The sequence below is a fragment of the Mchenga conophoros genome, linkage group LG19 (assembly GCF_057382185.1).
Source record: "Mchenga conophoros isolate Kocher_MC1m ecotype Shallow Benthic linkage group LG19, M_conophoros_male_GT1.1, whole genome shotgun sequence".
Classification (NCBI taxonomy): domain Eukaryota; kingdom Metazoa; phylum Chordata; class Actinopteri; order Cichliformes; family Cichlidae; genus Mchenga; species Mchenga conophoros.
In genome coordinates, this window is record NC_140544.1 from 23,475,384 (window position 1) to 23,496,257 (window position 20,874).

The 20,874-nt window shown below is 41.9% G+C and overlaps 1 protein-coding gene across 2 annotated transcripts in view; it reads left to right on the forward strand.

Moving 5' to 3' along the window:
* The window catches only part of uggt1 (UDP-glucose glycoprotein glucosyltransferase 1), a 41,151-nt gene extending 20,597 nt beyond the window's left edge, over nucleotides 1-20,554 (forward strand). For both annotated transcript variants that reach the window (XM_085258032.1, XM_085258033.1), the window contains 19 exons: nucleotides 3-209; nucleotides 351-482; nucleotides 615-745; nucleotides 820-915; nucleotides 1,138-1,240; nucleotides 1,364-1,443; nucleotides 1,777-1,966; nucleotides 2,230-2,388; nucleotides 2,543-2,628; nucleotides 2,767-2,851; nucleotides 5,718-5,806; nucleotides 5,889-5,993; nucleotides 6,158-6,242; nucleotides 17,573-17,755; nucleotides 18,081-18,241; nucleotides 18,354-18,468; nucleotides 18,974-19,090; nucleotides 19,586-19,730; nucleotides 19,816-20,554. In XM_085258032.1, the coding sequence (XP_085114158.1) occupies nucleotides 3-209; nucleotides 351-482; nucleotides 615-745; nucleotides 820-915; nucleotides 1,138-1,240; nucleotides 1,364-1,443; nucleotides 1,777-1,966; nucleotides 2,230-2,388; nucleotides 2,543-2,628; nucleotides 2,767-2,851; nucleotides 5,718-5,806; nucleotides 5,889-5,993; nucleotides 6,158-6,242; nucleotides 17,573-17,755; nucleotides 18,081-18,241; nucleotides 18,354-18,468; nucleotides 18,974-19,090; nucleotides 19,586-19,730; nucleotides 19,816-19,835 (2,289 nt within the window). In that variant the 3' untranslated portion in view covers nucleotides 19,836-20,554. The remainder of the gene's footprint in view (nucleotides 1-2; nucleotides 210-350; nucleotides 483-614; nucleotides 746-819; nucleotides 916-1,137; nucleotides 1,241-1,363; nucleotides 1,444-1,776; nucleotides 1,967-2,229; nucleotides 2,389-2,542; nucleotides 2,629-2,766; nucleotides 2,852-5,717; nucleotides 5,807-5,888; nucleotides 5,994-6,157; nucleotides 6,243-17,572; nucleotides 17,756-18,080; nucleotides 18,242-18,353; nucleotides 18,469-18,973; nucleotides 19,091-19,585; nucleotides 19,731-19,815) is intronic.
* Nucleotides 20,555-20,874: the final 320 nt, after the last annotated feature.

Below are 20,874 nucleotides of genomic sequence, written 5' to 3' on the forward strand. Positions count from 1 at the left end.
AGAAAACCAGCAACAACGTCCGACTGGGGATGATCAACAACCCGTCAGCTGACGTGTCTGCTGAGACGACCCGCGTCACCAGAGCAATCTGGTCCGCCATGCAGACACAAACTGCCAATAATGCCAAGAACTTCATCACAAAGATGGCTAAAGAAGAGACCGCTGCGGCCCTGCAGAAGGGTGTCGACGTCGGCGAGTTCGCTGTCGGGGTGAGAGGGTTACACACAGAATCTAAACAGGATCATGGCTTAGTGGCTTAGTGCAAAGGCACTAAGCCATCCTAGTTTTTTTTACTCCTAATTTGTCCTTTTGTCAGCTGCCTACAAAAATATCTATGTTTTTTTCTTCAGGGTATGGATTTGTCACTGTTTAAAAGTGCGTATGAGGCTTCCAAGTTCAACTTCCTGCTTTCCCACGCTGCTTACTGTCGAGATGTGCTCAAACTGAAGAAAGGACAAAGAGCAGTTATCAGCAACGGAAGAGTGAGTCAGAAATTTTAAACCTGTCCTAGATGTTGTATAGGTTCAAATATAGCTTATATTGATTTCAAAAATGTCCATCTACCCACATTTGCTGTAGTTATTCAGTCAGTATTTTTGTTTTCTTCTTGACAGATCATAGGTCCGCTGGAGGAGGCGGAGGTGTTTAACCAGGACGACTTCCTGCTTTTGGAGAGCATCATCTTAAAGACTTCTGGAGAGCGCATCAAAAGCAAAGTTCAGAATTTTGGAATCGAGGAGGACAGGTATTTTCAGGCTCCTCTAAGAAGAAGTTTACAGATGAACTTTTCTTGTCGCGCTAACACTTCATTTTTCTCAGGGCCAGCGACCTTGTGATGAAGGTGGACGCTTTGCTCTCGTCTCAGCCTAAAGGAGAAGCCCGTGTGGAGTATGGCTTTGCAGATGACCGCTACAGGTACAGCTGTGTATAAATCAGATGAGCAAGATTTCTTTATTGAGTTGAGAGGTTTAAAAAGTGAGTACTTCACAAGGGTGATTTGATGGTTTATTTCAGAAGGGAGACCTTGAAGAGGTCGGTTAAAGTTTTTTTGTTTGCTTTTTTTTCTGGAGAAAGCAGGAGGATCTTAAATAGGTTTTGTTTGATTGATTTTCTCGTTGATTTGCTGTTTGCTGGCAGTGCTGTGAAGATTCGTCCCAAAGAGGGAGATGTATATTTTGATGTTGTTGCCGTGGTAGATCCAGTAACCAGAGAAGCTCAGAAACTTGCTCCTCTTCTTCTGGTAGGTTATCTGTGATAACTCCTTTGAATTTGTGATCCATCATGCTTGTATGTCCAGTTGATTTATTTCCAACGTGTTCTGCTTTTGTTCTGTGTAACACCTTTCTCTCCGCGCCTCCTGCAGGTTATAAAGCAGCTGGTAAACGTCAACCTGCGTGTCTTCATGAACTGCCAGTCAAAGCTGTCAGAAATGCCCCTGAAGAGGTGAGAAAACAAGCAGTTTCTGTACTCCATGCTGAAATTGTACATCCTGGTAACACCTTCATGGTCTTTCTATTTCCTCTCCCACATCACTTTTCATTTATCCTTTAGTTAAAGTACAGAATCATCAAATATCATATTATTATGCAGGTTTATAATAATATGGACATCTGCTAACAAGTTGTTACCGTTCCTGAATCTTTTGATGTTGCTTCATGTGCATATGGCACTTACTATAAGTCAGGATTGTTCTGTTAAAGCAGGCAGGACGTGGTATAAAGACTCCTCCACCATATAAAAGTTCACCTGCTTTCTGCTTGTGTGTTTGTCTTCCAGTTTTTATCGTTACGTCCTAGAGCCAGAGGTGGCGTTTCAGGCTGATGGTAGTTTCTCTCCTGGGCCTATAGCAAAGTTCCTGGACATGCCCCAGTCTCCACTCTTCACTCTAAACCTCAACACTCCCGAGAGCTGGATGGTTGAGTCTGTGCACACTCGATATGATCTGGACAACATTTACCTGCAGGAGGTACAGCAGTACATCTGTTTTTAGGCAGGGTTGCTTGTTTGTTTGTTTTTAATTATTTAATTTTGCTGTTTCAGTAACTCACCTGGCTGGACAACATATAGATAATATAAGTAGCTTATATATTGAACATTTTGGAGTCCAGTCCTCATTGAGACCTTCAGCTAATTTGGGAACCATTATTAATGTGTGTCTGTGGAGCCCCTGGGCGCTGATATCGGGCTGCATGAAGTAAACTTTCCTTGGCTGTGCTTCCGTGTTTGCAGGTGGAGAATATTGTAGCGGCAGAGTATGAGCTGGAGCACCTTTTGTTGGAGGGCCATTGTTTTGACGTCAGTTCGGGTCAGCCTCCACGTGGCCTTCAGTTCACCCTGGGAACCGAGTCTGAGCCCGTCATCGTGGACACTATCGTCATGGCAAACCTGGTAATCGCTTCAAAGCACGGCCCTCTCTATAACACAGCTTTGATTTGTTATACTTTAATGCTTTTCTACTTGATAAATAACATATTTTTTACTTTCCTAGACATTAATATTCTCTCAGCCTGAAATTGTAAATCTCCTTTGTTCTGCTCTGCAGGGTTACTTTCAGCTCAAAGCCAACCCAGGCGCCTGGATCCTGAAGCTAAGGAAAGGGCGCTCTGATGAAATCTACAAGATTTACAGGTAATAATGTGCAGAATTGGCTATATTCTGTCACATATAAATGAAATGTCAGCCACTCCTCTTTGCTCCTGGTTTTATAAATTAATCTGAAAATCTCTCTTCTAATGTTTTCATTATCATTTCTTTCTTCTGTTGCAGCCATGACGGCACAGACTCTCCAGCGGACTCGGACGACATTGTAGTCGTGCTGAACAATTTCAAGAGCAGAATCATTAAAGTCAAGGTCGGTTCACTTGCAATGCAGTGACGTCTTTCTGGCACAAAAGCACAGAAGCAATGGCAGGAATCTGCCCTTCAGCACTGTTAGCTGGATAAATCCAGGATGGAAAGTTGGTGAGCAGAATATCCAGACTGCTCAATTTCTCAGGTTTCTCATAAATTTTAACGAGAAGCAGAAACTGCAGTCTGAACTGAGCCGTTTTGAGCTGAATAAATATGTAATTTGTGCAAAGATGACTAAAGTAAAATCAGACTTTGAAGCGGTATTTGCATATGACAGATGTGCCCACGTGCCAGTGCATTTTTCAACTACAGACAAAAGCACATACACATTAAGCTTCTCTCACCTCTTTGTTTTTCACATTAAAAAGCCCATATTATAAGTTTTGGGCTTTAGTGGGATTTATAGTGTTTTGTTCGTGTTCGTCTTCTCAAAAATTCTGAGAAGTTGCAAAAGTATGCTTCAAAATTGTCTTCCACCATTCATCTACATCACTGTGTAACACATTTCCATAATGCCCACCAAACAGCTTGTTTGGCCCTTCCTCAAAGAAGGAGCAGCTGCCTCACAGTCGACCTTTATTCCCTCACTGTGCTTACTCTAAAGGTTAGCCACAAGCAACACATGCCAGTTTTTGTAATATTGGCTGCCAGAGTGAAGAATGTCTTCACTCCAGGTCTTGCTTATGCCCCTTGACCCCTGTGTGGTAAATACAGTCTCATCTCCTATGCAAAAATATAGGTAAAATCCAACAACACTGTCAGCTTTTACTCTCAGGTTGTTGACCTGCTGTTGTGTCTATGAGTGGAGGTTTTTGCAGGAGAGAGGTTTTCAACAATAGGTGTGGTTGATGCTTTGTGTAGGTTGAATGCTAATTGGTTGACAAGTGTGCTGGGAGGGGAAGGGAGCGACAGGCACTTCATATTGTAATCTAAAGACTCAACAATATTAGACGACTCCCTATGAGCAAGCGCTTGGTGACAGTGGGAAGGAAAAAAACCCCTTTAACAGGAAGTAACTTCTGGCAGAAGCAGGCGCTAAACCTGCCGTGACCGAGAGGGAAGATGCAGCATGAAAAGTACAGACAGTGACCATCCTGGAAACTTCATTGTTTATCACTTCAGCTCTTTGTTGTTAGCTCTTCTCTGTGGCTAATTGGTGAACCAACAACTAGGGCTGCTCAATTAATCGAATTTTAATCACGATTACGATCTGGGCTTTCAACGATCATTAAAAATGACTGAGCCGATTATTAGCCCCTCCCTCATTTATCCGCGACACCTTAAAGGCCGGTCCGTGAAAATATTGTCGGGCATAAACCGGTCCGTGGCGCAAAAAAGGGTGGAGACCGCTGATTAAGAGGACCCGAGGGAAGCTCGGAAAGCTAAGCAGAAGTTATTTGGAGAGTGACTGCCGTTGGTTGAAAAGAGTTTAAAAAAAAAAAACTTCAGTGGTGTTGCACACCATTTTATATTATTTTTTTAAAGTCATTGTTAACCCTTTAAAGCCGGTCAGAGCAGCACGCTCCGTTTTGCGTAACTATTTTTAAATCCCTGTAGAACCTGAACCGTGTAAGCTAGCGCAATAATTTGTTTTGCATATGAAACCGGAGGAGTTGTACTTACATCTGATGCCATCAGCTTGTCCTCGGTCACGGTTTCGTTCCACATATAGCTTTGCAAAAATTGCATAAAAAGCGCTTGCATGAACAAAAACATAATATTCCAGAAACACGCTTCGCCGTTCCTATCAGCTGTTCGTAACACTTCCCACAGTGAAATGATGCACATGCTGTTTTCTTTGCAAATTTGCATCATAGGATTGTTTTTTGTTTTTCCTGCAGTATATAAAAATTGCTGTATCTCCAAAATAAAACTATGAAGACACTCAAAATAAATTTCCTGTGGTGGGAAACTATTTTTTGCAACTTTATTGTATTTAAAGTTTTGAGGGATAAACCTCTTAAACTTCTCCAAGTAGAAATATATGTAAACAAAACAAAAGCGATTTTCAATTTTTTTTGTAGTTTATTGCACTTTTTTGAATTTTATGTAATTACTATGCACTTAATGCATACATATTATTAAAATATGGGCTATAACAGTTGTATTGATGTATAGCAACTTGAAATGCTCCCACAAATGGCACTACAGCATGTAAAAAAAAATAAATAAAAATAATATAAGCTCTGGTGGACTTGGTTCTATAGTAGGTCTTAAAGGGTTAAATAAATATCGTCAAATAATCGTGATCTCAATTTCAGTGAAAATAATCGTGATTATCATTTTTGCCATAATCGAGCAGCCCTACCAACAACAGCACAAACAAGAGACTATACTTGTCTGTTGTCTACAATTCTATTTCCAAAATTTAAGATAAAAAGATGAAAAGCTTTTGTGACTAAACTACTGTGAAAGTCTTTCATAAATATGACATCTGGCCCAGTATCCACCCCATGTCTGTAGCTCTGCTCCCAGAATCTGAGGGTCCTGAGACTCTGTGGATTACTCGTGTTTTTGAAGGCAACATCGCCGCAGCATTAGCTTAGCATTAGCTTTGATAATGTGCCCAAAGAGCAAAGCTGTGTAAGAAAGCAATCACCTGAAGCACTTTGACTTAATATATCGAGAATTGCACTCTTGAACTCATGGCAACATGTGAACATGCGATCTCGTGTGATCTTAAAGCCAATACAAAATTTAAGTCAGAGTAAAAACTCAACCACTAATGTTTTGTGTAAGTTTCAGTCCTGAATCAAAACCACGTCATATGATATTTGATTCATATTTTAAACAGAATAATTGATTTTCTTCTTTTCTCCTCCCACAGTATGTTGTGACTGACTGAGTTATGATTGTGTGTTGATCAGGTCCAAAAGAAGCCAGACAAGTTCAGCGAGGAGCTGCTGAGTGATGGGACGGAGGAGAACGACACTGGTTTCTGGAATTCTCTGACCAGGTGCAGCTCAAAACAGTGATCTCATTTTTCATTTTCAGATGTTCAAAACTGTCAAATAATCGCTTTTCATTTTGTCTTTCAGAGGTTTCACGGGTGGAGGCAAGACTGAAGAGCCTAAGCAGGACAAGGAAGATACGATCAACATCTTCTCTGTGGCCTCGGGGCATCTGTACGAGAGGTTCCTCAGGTGGGTGTCAGAGATGTGACCAGGCAAAGAAAGGGGATTGTTGTGTCAGCCAAAAATCCTTGAAAGCGAACATCCCTGCTTCTTCCTTATACTTTTGATTTTAGAGTCTTTTTCTTCCCAGTTCTGTTGCCACCAGTCTTTTTACTGTCCTCCTTCTCTCTCAGAATCATGATGCTGTCAGTTCTAAAGCACACCAAAACTCCCGTCAAGTTCTGGTTCCTCAAGAACTACTTGTCTCCCACTTTTAAGGTAGGATTTTACTTTATTTTATTCAATTTTTTGCCTCTGGTGTTACTTTAAAACTCAGCTGGCATCTCGTCACTGATGTGGAAATCTTCTCCAATGGCTGCAGCTTTTTCTCTGTCCAACATCGATGTGAAGCTCAAGCAGAAACGTGCAGCAGGGATCGGATTACTCCCTGATTTTTCTTTTAAATATTCTTTCGTTTTTATGTCTAAAAATAATTTGTGTGGGAGATACTGTTGGCTTCTGAAGGTGCTGCAGTTTAGTGGATAGGATGCTGAATGTATTGCATGTTTTAACACGAGCGTAACAACCTTTGCTTGCAGGAAAACAGAGAAATGTGGGATGTACTTAGTATTTCACTAGAAAACAAGTTATTTGTTTAAAGCACAGTACACCCACGGTACAGTACTCTGACAGAATAGGCCCAAAGGAGCATTTCTCTTATGTTCTCACCATAAAAGCAGACTAAACCTTCCTAACGCTGCCGAGTGCAGCTAGTGTGAAGAAATGTAACAACCACCTCACTGACGCTGTTTTCATACATGACCTCTGGACTATTTCAGGAAAATTGGGTCAGGAGGTTGTCCGAAGTTACTCACATGTGACACACAGCAGTGAACGTTTGAGAAGCACTAACTGGACATTTTTTGTGCCCACAAGGCATCACACCTGAAACCCATTTGTTCGCGGTGAAACCACCGGAGTGTTATTGAATATCACTCTGAAGCTGATGGCTGATCCCTTGTGGAAGTTCCAGGCTCTGGTTGTCGGGTCATGTGTCAGTCAGCGGTATCCTGCTCTCTCATTGGTTGTTGCTTCAATTGCTCGCCCGGAAGCTTAGAAAGTTTGTCAGGTCCCGGGCATTGGGCATCGCCAGCGGTTATTTCACCCGTAGACGGTGTTGAATTCTCCCAATTCTTTGAATCTTTGGGCTGAAGGAGGGACAATACTCGGTGTATAAATGCTCAATCAACAATCATTTATTTCCATACACTTCAACAGTAAGAGCATTACAACGTCCGGACGGGAGAGATGCTACCAGAGGGTCAGGCACATGTCTCAAAATGGTGACGGGTTGCTCAGCTTTTTATAGTCTCTAGTGGCCCCCAGCTAGTCGTAAAAGCCAAAACATCACATTTTTTCTCTGTTACAGCGCCTAAGTTATGACCTCGGCAGTTGTTTCTCTGCTTTCTGTAAGGTGGGGGTGTGGAATGTGGTCTATCTATCTCCCCTGTCTTTAGACACAGAGTCTCCTGCTTACAACCTTCTCTTCATGATTCAACAATTAAGCATGTCAAGAAAACAGTGTAACACATTCCCAGCAGATCAAGGATACAGAGTGATGCACATTTATCTAATGAACTAATATGTGAATATGTTCTGTTAACTCAAAAGTATAATGAGAACTAAACTACATACAGCTCACACACTCTATATTAAAGGGTATAATGTGATCTACAGCAGTATTCTAATTCAACTACTTTGATTACATATATAAGGTAACATATAATAACAGAATAATCTAATAATTCCCCCTTTTGATCTCTGAAAGAGATCACTTACAACATGCACTCCAGGGTCGCAAGGTCCAGGTTTTCTTGATCCTGAGGCCCTCTGTCCCCCTTTAACGGGTGGACCATATGTGGGATGACCTCTGTGTTCACGCAGTTCAGATGCAAGCAAAGTTAGATTTACAACCATAACAGCAGTTACAGATGACTCTCCCATCACTCCCCAATTCTCCCACAGCTTTATTTTGGTGCTCCAGTTTTCCACTCCCATTTTAATGTCCCCTTATACCTTTCAAATGTACTTAGACTAGAACCTCTGTCTAAGGAGCTTTTAACCTTTATTTTTATTGCTGCAGCTACCAGTGTCTTCCAGTTGGGTGATTCTCAGCTTCTTTCTTCGACCTCCGGGGTTAGACCACCCTTTAGTCATTGCACAGTTCTGGGGATTATTCTGCCCCGATTTCAAACAAAGATCTGTGTATTTTGGGGTCACCGGCGTGTCCCCCTTTTTGCCAAAAGCCTCTTGAACCTCGTTGGTCTGGTGTTCCTGGTTTTCGCCAACCCCTTCATGGTTATTGCTGTGTTTGTGGGATCCATCTTCTCCAGGAGCCCAAACGTCATGACACTTAACCCCAGTTGCTGTCTGGCAGTCCCTACATCTGTCCCTGCTGTGAAGGGTCCTCACATCTCCGGGTCCCCGTCTGGTGTCTGTTCCTTTCTCTGCAAGAGACAGAAAACCAAAACACCTCTCTCCCTAGCCTTGATAATCTAATATTGTTATCCATTGTTCTTCTAATGATTCAAATTTGGTTTAAAATATTATGTTCAGGACCTATTCTAATCATAATCTATGTGTGTGTAAAAGAAATCAAAAATTAGTGAACCCTTTCTAAGTCTAACACATTATAAGCTTAAGTTTTACCATAGCTAAATTATTAAACACAGAAATAACGTCATAAGATGTTCATAAAACCATTGTTTGATGTTCGGACTCAACTTCCCCCTTTTTGACACACTCCCATGTGTCAATTCATTGGAGCTAGACAATTAAAAGAGAAGGTTGGTGACATCATATCTCAGAAAGTATCAGAAATTCTTCTCTCGAGTACCGTTGCTCCAGCCTTGTCATCCCTGAGGATCTTCGATCCCGAAAATGTCCCTTCTCCTCATGTAATAAAGTCTGTCATCCTTCCATGCCCTGGTAACTGGTCCATCCAGAGGTGTAACATTTTGAAATGTACATACAACAAGCCAAACCACACCTTGGTCACACCAACCCTTTTCTGCCCTGAAGATGTCCAACACCATCTCAGTCTGGACCAGGGTTGTAATAGTTCTGCAATTTTCATCAGTTTTAATCAGTTTTTACCAATTCTTTGCTAGTTTAGTTTAGTTCTTATTTTCTGAAAATCCTTAGTTTCAATTTAGTTTTATTTGTGTTTTGCAAAAATTAAGTGTAACAAAATCCCAGTTCCATCATATCAGTCATGCTCTTCTGGTTATCCTTGGGTGTTGAGACTAATAACTATTAACTCTTGCCGCACCGAGTGGTCCTAATTTTGGTTGAAGTGAATTGATAACCTTTTGAAGGCGATTGTTTCACACCTTTATTTAGATGTCCCAGTCCTGTTGTCTCGGGATACATCACGCTGCCTTATCTGGGGTTAGCTGTTTTCTGGGGATGCGGGTTGAGTGGGTGAGCTCTTCAAGGAGGGGGAGTGTGCTCCTCCTGATGAGGTCTTCTAGGTAAGCTAGGTTAACCTTCTTGTGTGAGCTTTTCAAGTGCACTTTAAGGTTAGTGGGACTTTTAGTTTTATAAATGTCCCTCATGACCCCCTGATGACCCAGTATTTCATTTTTGCACACTGTAGTACACATTTTAGTTTTTGCTTGTAGCTCGCATACTCTACTTGCCACTCCTCTAATTCCTGATGTTTCTTAGAGAGGGCAACAGTACCTTTAAAATTATATCACATGTGTGGGGGTGTGGCCTTGCCAATTGTTTTGCCCACCTTTTCAAAATGGCTGGCGTGCCCACAAGCACATTTCATGGAAAAAGAAAGGTAAGCTTGATATTTACATTTAAAATGTTTTGTTAAACTCAGATTTTTATTTTATTCTTTTTGCAAGTACCCCTCCTCGGTGGCGAGAAACTGTTGGTGTGGTCAAGTGGGTGCTCTAGAAACAAACGCTCAGGACAGAACAGTTATCAGTCATGTACTTCCTACAAATTTTGCATATGTTTTATTCCATATTGATCCTCTGAGTGTAATGGTACATTTTAATTTGAATTTATCCAAACTAAACACAATATTTTCTTTATTTACTTTGCTCTTGTTCTTTTTCAGTACCACATCCTATCAAATGTCCCTGTCGATTATATTCTACATTTAATAACTTACTATTTCAAGTGAGAACCTAAATCACGTGGACCAATGTTTATTATTGCATATCTCTATTCTGAATGTGGCCAGTCATTCATAGGTATTGTCAAATTTTGGCGATTTTCCTCTATAAAATTTAATTGACTTTTTACAGTGGCCTGCTATGGTTAATAATAACATATTCCAGTCATGAGTGGTATCAAAAGTCTTCTCCACTGTAGCATTTGGCATTCCCAATAATATAACATGATACCTTACTCAAAACACAGCTAATATAGCACAGTTTTCTTAATGCAAACATCGGTAACTCAAAATCAGCAACCACAGTGTTAAGTCTGCAGTTCATACTTATGTGAAGCTAGAGTCTCCTCCTCCAGTCTCTCTTATCCTCCTGCTCCTGAAAAAACAAAACAAAACAAAGCGAAGCATCCACCCTTCTCTTGTCGGCTGGGTGAATTGTTTATTGGCATTTACTAATTCTAAAGTGGGTGCAGTCATTGTCTCAGTATCAAGTCAGTCAAAGCTTTTAGTCGTCAGTCCATCACAGTCCATTCACATGCATACCTCCATACACATTCATACCAGATGTTGCTGATAATGGAGTCTCACGCGCAACCTATTCGAGCATCCATCACCAGCAAGATGACGTCATCATTTTAAAGGAAAACAATTCCTTGTTGTTTTTTTGGGCCGGATTGACTCGGTGCAATCCTTTTAGACTCAGAACTTCTCAGTGTTCCCTATAAGTGAATTTCTCCCAAGCCAATTACAATCATGGAGAAGCACACTTTGCAACTGTTTTTGTAAGAATATTTCATAGCGCTTTAAATTTCAATCTTTCAGGCCTGGTTTAAAGAGCTGATTGTTAAATCATAAACTCACAAAATATCAACATATCACCACCGGTGGATCACACCTCTCAGATTTTCTTATCTCAGTGCACTGTAACAAAAACGAAAACAGACATAACCAACAAAATACTACTAAAATAACACAAACTAGGGCCCGTTGCAGACATGTCCAAGCATAAAACTATCCCTCTCTCGCTTACGAGAAAGAACACAAGCCAAAGCTCACTGATAAAATCAAGCTAGCGCTAAACAAAACCAAACAATCAACCAGAAATTCACAGGAACATTTTGCTTCCTGCCGGGACAATATTGTGTGGGAATGAGAACCTCAGGTGCCGTAACACCTTTTGTTCCTCCTTGAATTAAAACTCAATCACAGAAAATGCCGTACTCCGACCTAAAACTTACACTATTAATTCATCAATTTCACTCTGTGCCACTGTTCCTCATCAGGGCTGTGTGAAGCACAGCAAAGAATTCAGTCAAGGCCTTGAGCCATAAACAGACATCACGCACAGACATTGTTTTCATAACCAAACCGTTTTAGAGCTTATTCCTAAAATCTACATAAATGCCTTCTAGGTGACATATAACACATTCTAAGTAATCAATGGCTCCTCATAAAAATTATGCATTGGGATGTTTGTGTGCAGCATTTTGCATATCAGCATAAGCAAAGCATTCTTCATTGCATCAGCGTGTGTGTGTGTGTGTGTGTGTGTGTGTGTGTGTGTGTGTGTGGATCACTTCTCAGTGAATCAGCATTCCAATGTGTGTGTGTGTGTGTGTGTGTATATGTGTGTGTGTGTCATTTCTCACTCACTCAACGAGTGCACGTGTTCATGTGTGTATTTCACTTCATTCTGAATCTGTGTGTGTGTGTGTGTGTGTGTGTGTGTGTGTGTGTGTGTGTGTGTGTGTGTGTGTGTGTGTGTGTGTGTTTGTTTCTCTTCATTCTGAGTCAGTGCATGTAGATGTGTGTGTTTGTGTGGGTGTTTGTGTTCATCACTTTCCTGTTCTGGTGTTCTGGGTAAACCACGGCCTGAAGCATGCCCTGGGGTCCTGCCCCCCCTCCTTTTCAGTTTGTTTGCGACCATTGCTGCTGCTGCTGCTGCTCAAAATTCAGTCCGTCCTGGTTCTGACCCCAATTGGGGCAGTCCTTTCTCCAGTGTCGATGTTCACCGCAGGTGAAACCTGCATCTTCTTCTGTGTTTTTGTCCATTCTGAGGTGCCTTCTGTCCTCAGTTACTCCTCTTGTCTCGGTCACGCCCTTTTTCGCCACCCGATCATCCGTGTTGGTCCATCACTGTCCTGCACAGTGTGAATGCAAAGTTATCAAGGTCAGCATTCTTTTGCTCGGCCTTACTTTTCATTCGGGCTTGGCGGGCGTCTCGTCACAGCTCTGTCAGCTGACGCAGTCTGGGAATTTTCCCCCGTGTAGTGAAACGGGCCTTAGGTTTAGTGCTCTCCGTCTCGGCTGCATGAGATCACATTCCTGCAGGTCTGTTGACATTCTCAGGTCGTTGTTGTGGGTCCAGCTGTTGCAGCATTTGGTCAGTGTCACGTATGGGGGAGAGCAGGAGTCCAGTCAGCCTCGGCTTTCAGGGCCGGCAAAGCAGCCTGTAATTAAATATGTATAGAAAAAACAAAACAAAACAAAAACAAACAAAAAACAAAAACAAATGAACAGGAAAATGATGTTGTGTTGGCTGTGTTATTCAGAGGGGAGACAATGGGGCCAGGCCCTGTGTCAGCCTTCTCTCCCCCTTTTTTTTTTTTTTTTTTTTTTTGTCTCCCGATATAATCAACTCCTAACCCACCAAGTTGACAGGACAACACAAGTACATGTTAAAATTCTTAAGATCATGTTTAAAAGCCCAAAAAAGGAATTTTCTTTCATTCAGTAATCACTTTTATTAATCAATCAACAGAAAACATGTCACAATTTGACTCTTTTTACCACTAAATTTGTTGCGTCTTGCCTGGTTGGTTAGACCAGTGTTCCTTTTTTTTTTTTTTTTTAGTTAAATTGTTGTCCTGCAACCCAGAGGGTTTCTTTGTCAGTAATGTATAGACTTCATCATTTAAGTATGTTAATTTTTCTTTAACCTTGCTGGAAAATCTTCACGTGTTCATGAGTGTAAGCTGTTTCTTCATTGCGTGTATGTGCATTTGTATAAAAGCAGGTTAATTTTATCTTTTCTCAAACTAGGCGTTACCTTAAAAGGAGCCTTTCTCTCAGATTTCTCTGCTTGTGTGTTTTTGTTTCACCTTTTTGTTGTGATGCTCCGGACGCCTTCCCAACCTCCACAAGTCCGTTGGCCCCAATTTTATGTGTTAAAACTTCTCTTAATTTCTCCTCTAATTCTCTCCTCGCTGCTGTCTTTTTCACAGCTGCTGATTCGTGCTGGGTGTGGTTCCCATTACCTATAATTTTGCTTCGACCGCTGTGCTTGTGGGGGCAGTTGGTCCAGGTCCGCAGCTTCCTGTATTAACACACTAAGAGATTTATTTTAATTTCATTTTCATCACTTTTAAACCGATAAGCAGGCAACACGCCTACCTTGACAGCGTAAACTGTACGCCAGTCTCCCAACACATTCCTCTCTCTACTCCTCCATAATTCTCCACTGCACACCTCTTACTATCTCTCCTTTTTATTTTTATTACACCACAGAGTAATACACCCAATTATGCCCGTCTATCTCTATGTGGCTCCAAATTCCCTCTTTATTTTAATTTCACACTCGTCAGGGGACAGGCACACAACAATTTCAACCACTGAAACGAGGAATTTAACCTTTTTATATTTCTTTACTAATCTAGACTCAACGTTTGTTCGCAAAATGTGTCTTGTTCTAGTCCGGAATAAATGTGAACCCGTGATTACACGGCCGTTCCAGTGTTATTTCCGTAGCTATGCGGGGGCCCTCACCTCCCCAAGTCACCACCTCGGCACCCGGACGACGCCGGTCCTGGCCACGCGTCCACGGACAGGAGGGTCGCCACTCCTAGGGCAAAGTTCCACAGGTACACTAGGCATCAACCTTTGATCCTAAAATGTGTATTTGCTCTAATGTCCTCCTAATCAAACACATCAACCGTCACTGTCACTGTGTTCACGCTTCACACTTCACACAAAAAACACACTCAGAGCGCGCCTCACTCACACTCTCACTCAGTGCGCGCTTTACCCACAAAACAGCACCCAGAGCGCGCCTCGCAGCTTCACACACACACTTTTCCTCAGCGGGAATTTTACACAGAAACCTCTGAGCTCAACTATTAGATCTTCTTAAAGCACACTGCACCATAGACCAAAATACCCCTTTCTCTGCGCTTATGACCGCCACCACGGGGCAAAGTCGCATCATAAAAGTGATGCTTGCATCCCCGAAGTTATACCTGACATCATAAACCAGGTGTTGCTATGTACTAAATTTTTACTTTGTATTATGACCGCAGCCCTTAAAACTCGACTGACGCCACAAACCACCGTCAAAACCTCTATCCAATGTACTAAAACTAGCACCAACCACTACTGCACTTCACGGCCGCACCACCGGAACACGGCCGTATCATAAACCAAACCTACGGACGTGTTTCGCTCTCGCATTGCCAGCGTCCAACTGCACCGTGAAGCCAGCATCTGCTTTTCCTTAAATCAACTTCTATTTCATAGCCGGCAAAAGCCAGGACGTCACTGACACCATAAACAAAATAAACAAACCTCGACTTCAATGTACTGGACTAATGGCCGCGTCTTCAGAAGAAATTCTAATGTATTATTGCTACAGAAGCCAGTATTAGACAAAATTAAATGTGGAAGGTAAAGTGGCTGCAACTAGTCCAACGTAGTATGTTATTAGTATCTCGGTAGAAGCAGTTTACTGCAACTAGTCCAACGTAGTATGTTATTAGTATCTCGGTAGAAGCAGTTTATTTAACACACTGGAATTCAGCCTCAACTTATGTTGTTAGTATCTTGCGCCAAAAACCAGACACCGACAAATTTACTGTGAAAATACATGTAACTCAGTGAACAGATTAATTTGGAAAGCCCAATATGCACATTTGGTATTTATAATACAACAGGCTGTGCTTACCTTTTTATTTTTGGACCGGTCCTCTGTTCACCTCGCCTCACGATCTCACCAAAGGTCAAATCTGCACCTCCTCAGCACACCAAAGATCCGGGTCACACGGCACCAAGTTGTTGAATTCTCCCAATTCTTTGAATCTTTGGGCTGAAGGAGGGACAATACTCGGTGTATAAATGCTCAATCAACAATCATTTATTTCCATACACTTCAACAGTAAGAGCATTACAACGTCCGGACGGGAGAGATGCTACCAGAGGGTCAGGCACATGTCTCAAAATGGTGACGGGTTGCTCAGCTTTTTATAGTCTCTAGTGGCCCCCAGCTAGTCGTAAAAGCCAAAACATCACATTTTTTCCTCTGTTACAGCGCCTAAGTTATGACCTCGGCAGTTGTTTCTCTGCTTTCTGTAAGGTGGGGGTGTGGAATGTGGTCTATCTATCTCCCCTGTCTTTAGACACAGAGTCTCCTGCTTACAACCTTCTCTTCATGATTCAACAATTAAGCATGTCAAGAAAACAGTGTAACACATTCCCAGCAGATCAAGGATACAGAGTGATGCACATTTATCTAATGAACTAATATGTGAATATGTTCTGTTAACTCAAAAGTATAATGAGAACTAAACTACATACAGCTCACACACTCTATATTAAAGGGTATAATGTGATCTACAGCAGTATTCTAATTCAACTACTTTGATTACATATATAAGGTAACATATAATAACAGAATAATCTAATAACGGTTTGAAATGTGAATTACACTTATGTGTCTGATCTATCTAATGTGGCTTTGATGTGACTGCACCAAACATTTATACTAGTCTTCAAAGATTTAAGCCCATTCATAAACACTGAATCGAGCAGCTTGTGCTATTTCTGTAGCACGGCACAACAACAGCCTTCTTTCAATAAAAGAACCAAGCAGACGGCTGCAATAGGAAAAGAGATTATTTTTAAGTCAATATTGAGCCAAAAACAGTAACAGCAAAGTGTAGAAAACATATTGTCATAATAAATGTGAATTCAACAAAAAGTAATTCAGTGAAAATTAAATACATCACAAATATTAAATTGGTAGATCACTGTTACTGTTAGATTTGTATTGTTGATTGTCATTTATGCTTAGAAATATTTAACCATATATGCTTAGAGGTGTATATAATCATTTGTAGATTGAAAGAATGTCTCATCCTAGGAGGTCTGTAACAGCTCTGTGTAGCATGAAGGGGGAGTGCGTTCACTCCCTCTACAGTGTTCCAGCGTAGATCACACCTCCTAGGAGAGGTCGTATCTTTTCTTATTGATTTATGGTATAGCAAGCACACGTATATCTGTTTAAGTATAAGAGCCTTTTGTTCAGATGGACCGCTAGACTCCTGGCACCAGCTTTGGGGAGTCTTCACAGGGTCACATCTGGATCTCACACACACACACACACACACACACACACCCACATACACAGGCAAGGTACTCTTTGTGTGTATGTAGACGTCATATGTTAATGAACCGATGCATATTCATGTAACCTCAATAAAAGAACAGTGGTACGAGAGAACGGACGAGAGCAACTGGGGTCAGGCGAAGGAACGGCGCTTTGTCCGGTCTCTCCCGTGCACGAGAAACATGAAGAACTTTGCCTACTGGTGTCTTGCTTTGCAGTGTAATTATATTGTCCTCAACGTTCCAGCGGATAGGTTCAAGCTACAAACCTATCAGTTACCATAAATAAGATTTAGTTAAAAATAAACATCAATATATATAAACAATTTAAGAATAATAAAATCTGCTAAAACTGAGTGTAATCATACTTATTTCACTTGAAAATTTCTATGAATGAGTTTCGTTCCTCAGTAGATTACTGCACAATTTTATACAAACATGTGGCATTCACTTTACTTTTGATTTCTGCTGTCCTACAAAATCATCTGTCATGCCACATATTTCACTAATTTCTAGAAATCCTACGTAAACAACACAAAACTCAACATTTAGAGCAACTATTCAACCACAGAATGACTGCGTTTCACTTAGCTTACCACTCTTAGTTTCAGTGTTACAGATGTAAGAGTTTTCTGAAGTCCAGAAGAACAGTGAAGTTTGAAATGCTTTAGGCCATTACTGATTGGTCCGTGCAATAATGTCTCTAGCCATCACATAGCCTGCTCTTTGCCAATTGGCTGGGAGCAGTTTGTGTCCTTCTACGACCTCATAGAGCAGCATAGCAAGGCCAGATTTGCTGTCTGTTGAAGTTACCGTCTTGTTTTGTTTTTTTTTTGGGGGGGGGGGGGTTGGTCTTACATTGTGTTTATTTAATTTTGCATTTTCGATATTTGAGTCCATTTTCATTAAATCTGTCAGGGGTCAGTTGTCGGTCAGCTGTCAGCCTGTTTATGAATTATTTATGGCCCCATATTGTCAAAGGGGAAAATTATGAGGTGTGCACATGCTGACAGCTCTGTTCCTGTGTGTCACCATCTTTCAGGAGTTTATCCCCCACATGGCAAAGGAATACGGCTTCCAGTACGAGCTGGTCCAGTATAAGTGGCCCCGCTGGTTACACCAGCAGACGGAGAAGCAGAGGATCATCTGGGGCTATAAGATCCTCTTCCTGGACGTGCTGTTCCCTCTGGCCGTCGACAAGATCCTGTTCGTGGATGCTGACCAGGTTTGCTCACATGTAGCTGTGCAAACACAGTCACTCATCCTGCATCTGTCCAAATATTTGTTCTTTTACTATTCAGTAAAGGAGGAAACTGTCAGCTTCAGAGAACCTGTTCAATATAATATTCCTCATGACTGCCATGAAGTACTAAAAGGTTTGGAAGTAGTTTTATAGAAAAGTTTGGAAGTGCACACTCAGTTTGCTCCACATGAGTTCCTAGACTCCTTTTTTTTTTTTTTCCTTTTTTTTAATGTGAGATATGTTCTCTACTTTTTATTTTTACTGTTTTGTGCCAGCTAAGCTGTTCACACCTCCTCCTCTGCTTCAGATCGTGCGCACAGACCTGAAGGAGCTGCGTGACTTCGACCTGGAGGGAGCTCCGTACGGATACACTCCATTCTGCGAGAGCCGCAGGGAGATGGACGGATACCGCTTCTGGAAGTCCGGATACTGGGCGAGCCACCTCGCTGGACGCAAATACCACATCAGGTAGACGCTGATCGCTCAGCTCCAGTGTCGCAATCAAGTTTCAGCAGCATTTAACATCAACTATCTGCAAACATGCTTTCCTGCAACTTTCACGTGTTACCATCGTTTGCAGCGCGCTGTACGTCGTCGATCTGAAGAAGTTCAGGAAAATAGCTGCAGGAGATCGACTCAGAGGACAGTACCAGGGGCTCAGCCAAGACCCCAACAGCCTTTCCAACCTCGACCAGGTCTGACGCTCTCTTCACTCACTGTCTGCATTCGTGTTTTTATGTACACGTGACATCAGAGCCACGTGTTTTATGTAAAACAGCCATATGTTTTTAGATTGATTGAACACTCTTCTCCAGTTTTTCAGTGAAGACTTTAGAGCAGCCTCGCGTTAGCGTGCGTCTGTTCCTTGTCGCCGCTCGTGTTTACTCGTCATGTTCTGCTCTGCTTCTGATTTCACGACAGCGCATCGCTGGTTTTATGATTGCGGCATTGTTCAGCAGCTTTTACATTTCAGGCTCTGATGTCCTTGAGCACAGCGACAGGACAAACTGTAGTCTGTGATTGCAACTTGATTACTACGCAGCTGAAAGAAAACATAAAGACAGCCAACTGTGAAAGTACACAGGGGAAGCAGATGCTGCTTCTAATGCTTGTTTGTACATGATGGTTCAACCTTCCTAACAATAGTTTTCCCTTTTTCTCACTAGTTTTTTTTTTTTATATGATTTGATTTTTTTCCAGGATCTTCCAAACAACATGATCCACCAGGTGCCCATAAAGTCTCTACCTCAGGAGTGGCTGTGGTGTGAGACCTGGTGTGATGACAGCTCCAAGAAGAGCGCCAAAACAATAGATCTGGTAAAGAATGCTTCTTTTTATTTAACTGTTTTCTGTACAGTTTGTCAGAGTTACAGAGGATTGATGGCAGTTTTCTAAAGATTCACATGTATCCTTACAGCCACTAGAGGGCAGGCAGGCTTAAGAATGAGTTCACATTAAAAATAAGACCACCTTCTTCTTCCACCACAGCAGATCATCTGCTTCCATCTCACCCTGTCCCTAGCATCCTCCTCGGTCACACAAACTCTCTGCCTGTCCTCCTCTACATTCATGAAGCTTTCTCTTTTCCTCCTGCCTGGCAGTTTTATATTTAATATCTTTTGCCCAGAATATTCACTATCCCTCCTCTGCACATGTCCAAACCATCTCAGCCTTGCCATGAAGGTTTTAAATAGTCGTTTTATAGGTGGACATAAATCAGTTTTGATGCTGCATCCTGTTTTTGTACCAAACCACATTATGTGACCCATGATATGAGCTGTTTTGTCTTTTTTCTCATTTTCCCAATATCAGTGCAACAACCCGATGACCAAAGAGCCCAAGCTGCAGGCTGCGGTGAGGATCGTGGCAGAGTGGACCGACTACGACCAGGAGATCAAACGCCTGCAGGCCAGAATCCAAGACAGAGCGAACCACATGGCGAAGCAGCAGGACACAGGTGCGCCTCGCTCGCAGAAACCGATACGCGCAGCTTTCCGCATTAATCACTCAGACTAACGTCTCTCTCCTCTGTCCTCTGCCAGATGCTCACACGGAGCTGTGAGGCGCTCGCTACGATGAGGCGCTGAACTGGACTCTGTTTAAAGAGTCTGCTTCAGAACGACGCTCCTCTCCTGCCTCGGGGACTGCTGACAGACTGACCGACTGGTTGAAACAATGTCCAGTTTTTTGTTTTTATAGGTTTCGGTGACTGTGTGGGTGCAAACTGTGAGGATGTGTTTTGTGAAGCGAATCGTGCATTTTTTTTCTCCCTGTAGTTGAGGTCAGTCTGTTTGCACTGATTGGGATTCTGGTTCTGGCTTTTGTAGAAGCACAAAGGGAGGAGGACTTCAGAGAATGGTATTGCTGGTTCATTTTGGTGTTTATTTGCTGTATGTCAAACATCTGGTGCTGGGAACACTTTGCATTCGCTCATTTGAAGCTGTTTGGTTTTTCTCTGGATTGCATAAAGATACAAGTTCACGTGAAGGCTGTGATTTTAAAGAAAACAAGGAGAAGCACTGTAAACTCTCACCCACAGGTGTTTGACCTGAAAATGAACATCAAAATCAGTAGGATTGTTGTCACTGTGACTCTCAGGTACAGATGTTGCAGCATAAAGTCAGAAGCTGATCAAAGTTATACTCTAAAGGGAAGAGGAGCCTTAAAAATTTGGCTTAAAGCAAAAGTGATTTCTGTTCTTTGGTAACATTGATGGATTTGTCATCTTCATCTTGTTTCGGCTGTCAGATATTTTTGTTAAATAAACTCCGATTAATGGGTGGTCCAGTGTATTTTTGTTTACATGTGATTACTTGAACAATATTCTGCTTTAACTATTTACGTCCTATGCAGATTCTCCTAATCCTGGTGAGAAAGCTAGTTAGCAGCCAGATAAGTACACTGCTGAAAAAGGAAACATTGGATCTCATGATAACAGCAAGTCCGTTAAACTTCAGGGATATCATTCTGTCCTGGTAGGAAGCATGAACCACTGTGAGTCCAGATCACCTGCTCTGGTGCAAATCACAGTGACATCAGAGGCAACAACCAGACTGCCCCTGTAGCCCTCGTGACTGCTTTTTCTCTAGTTTTGGTTTTTG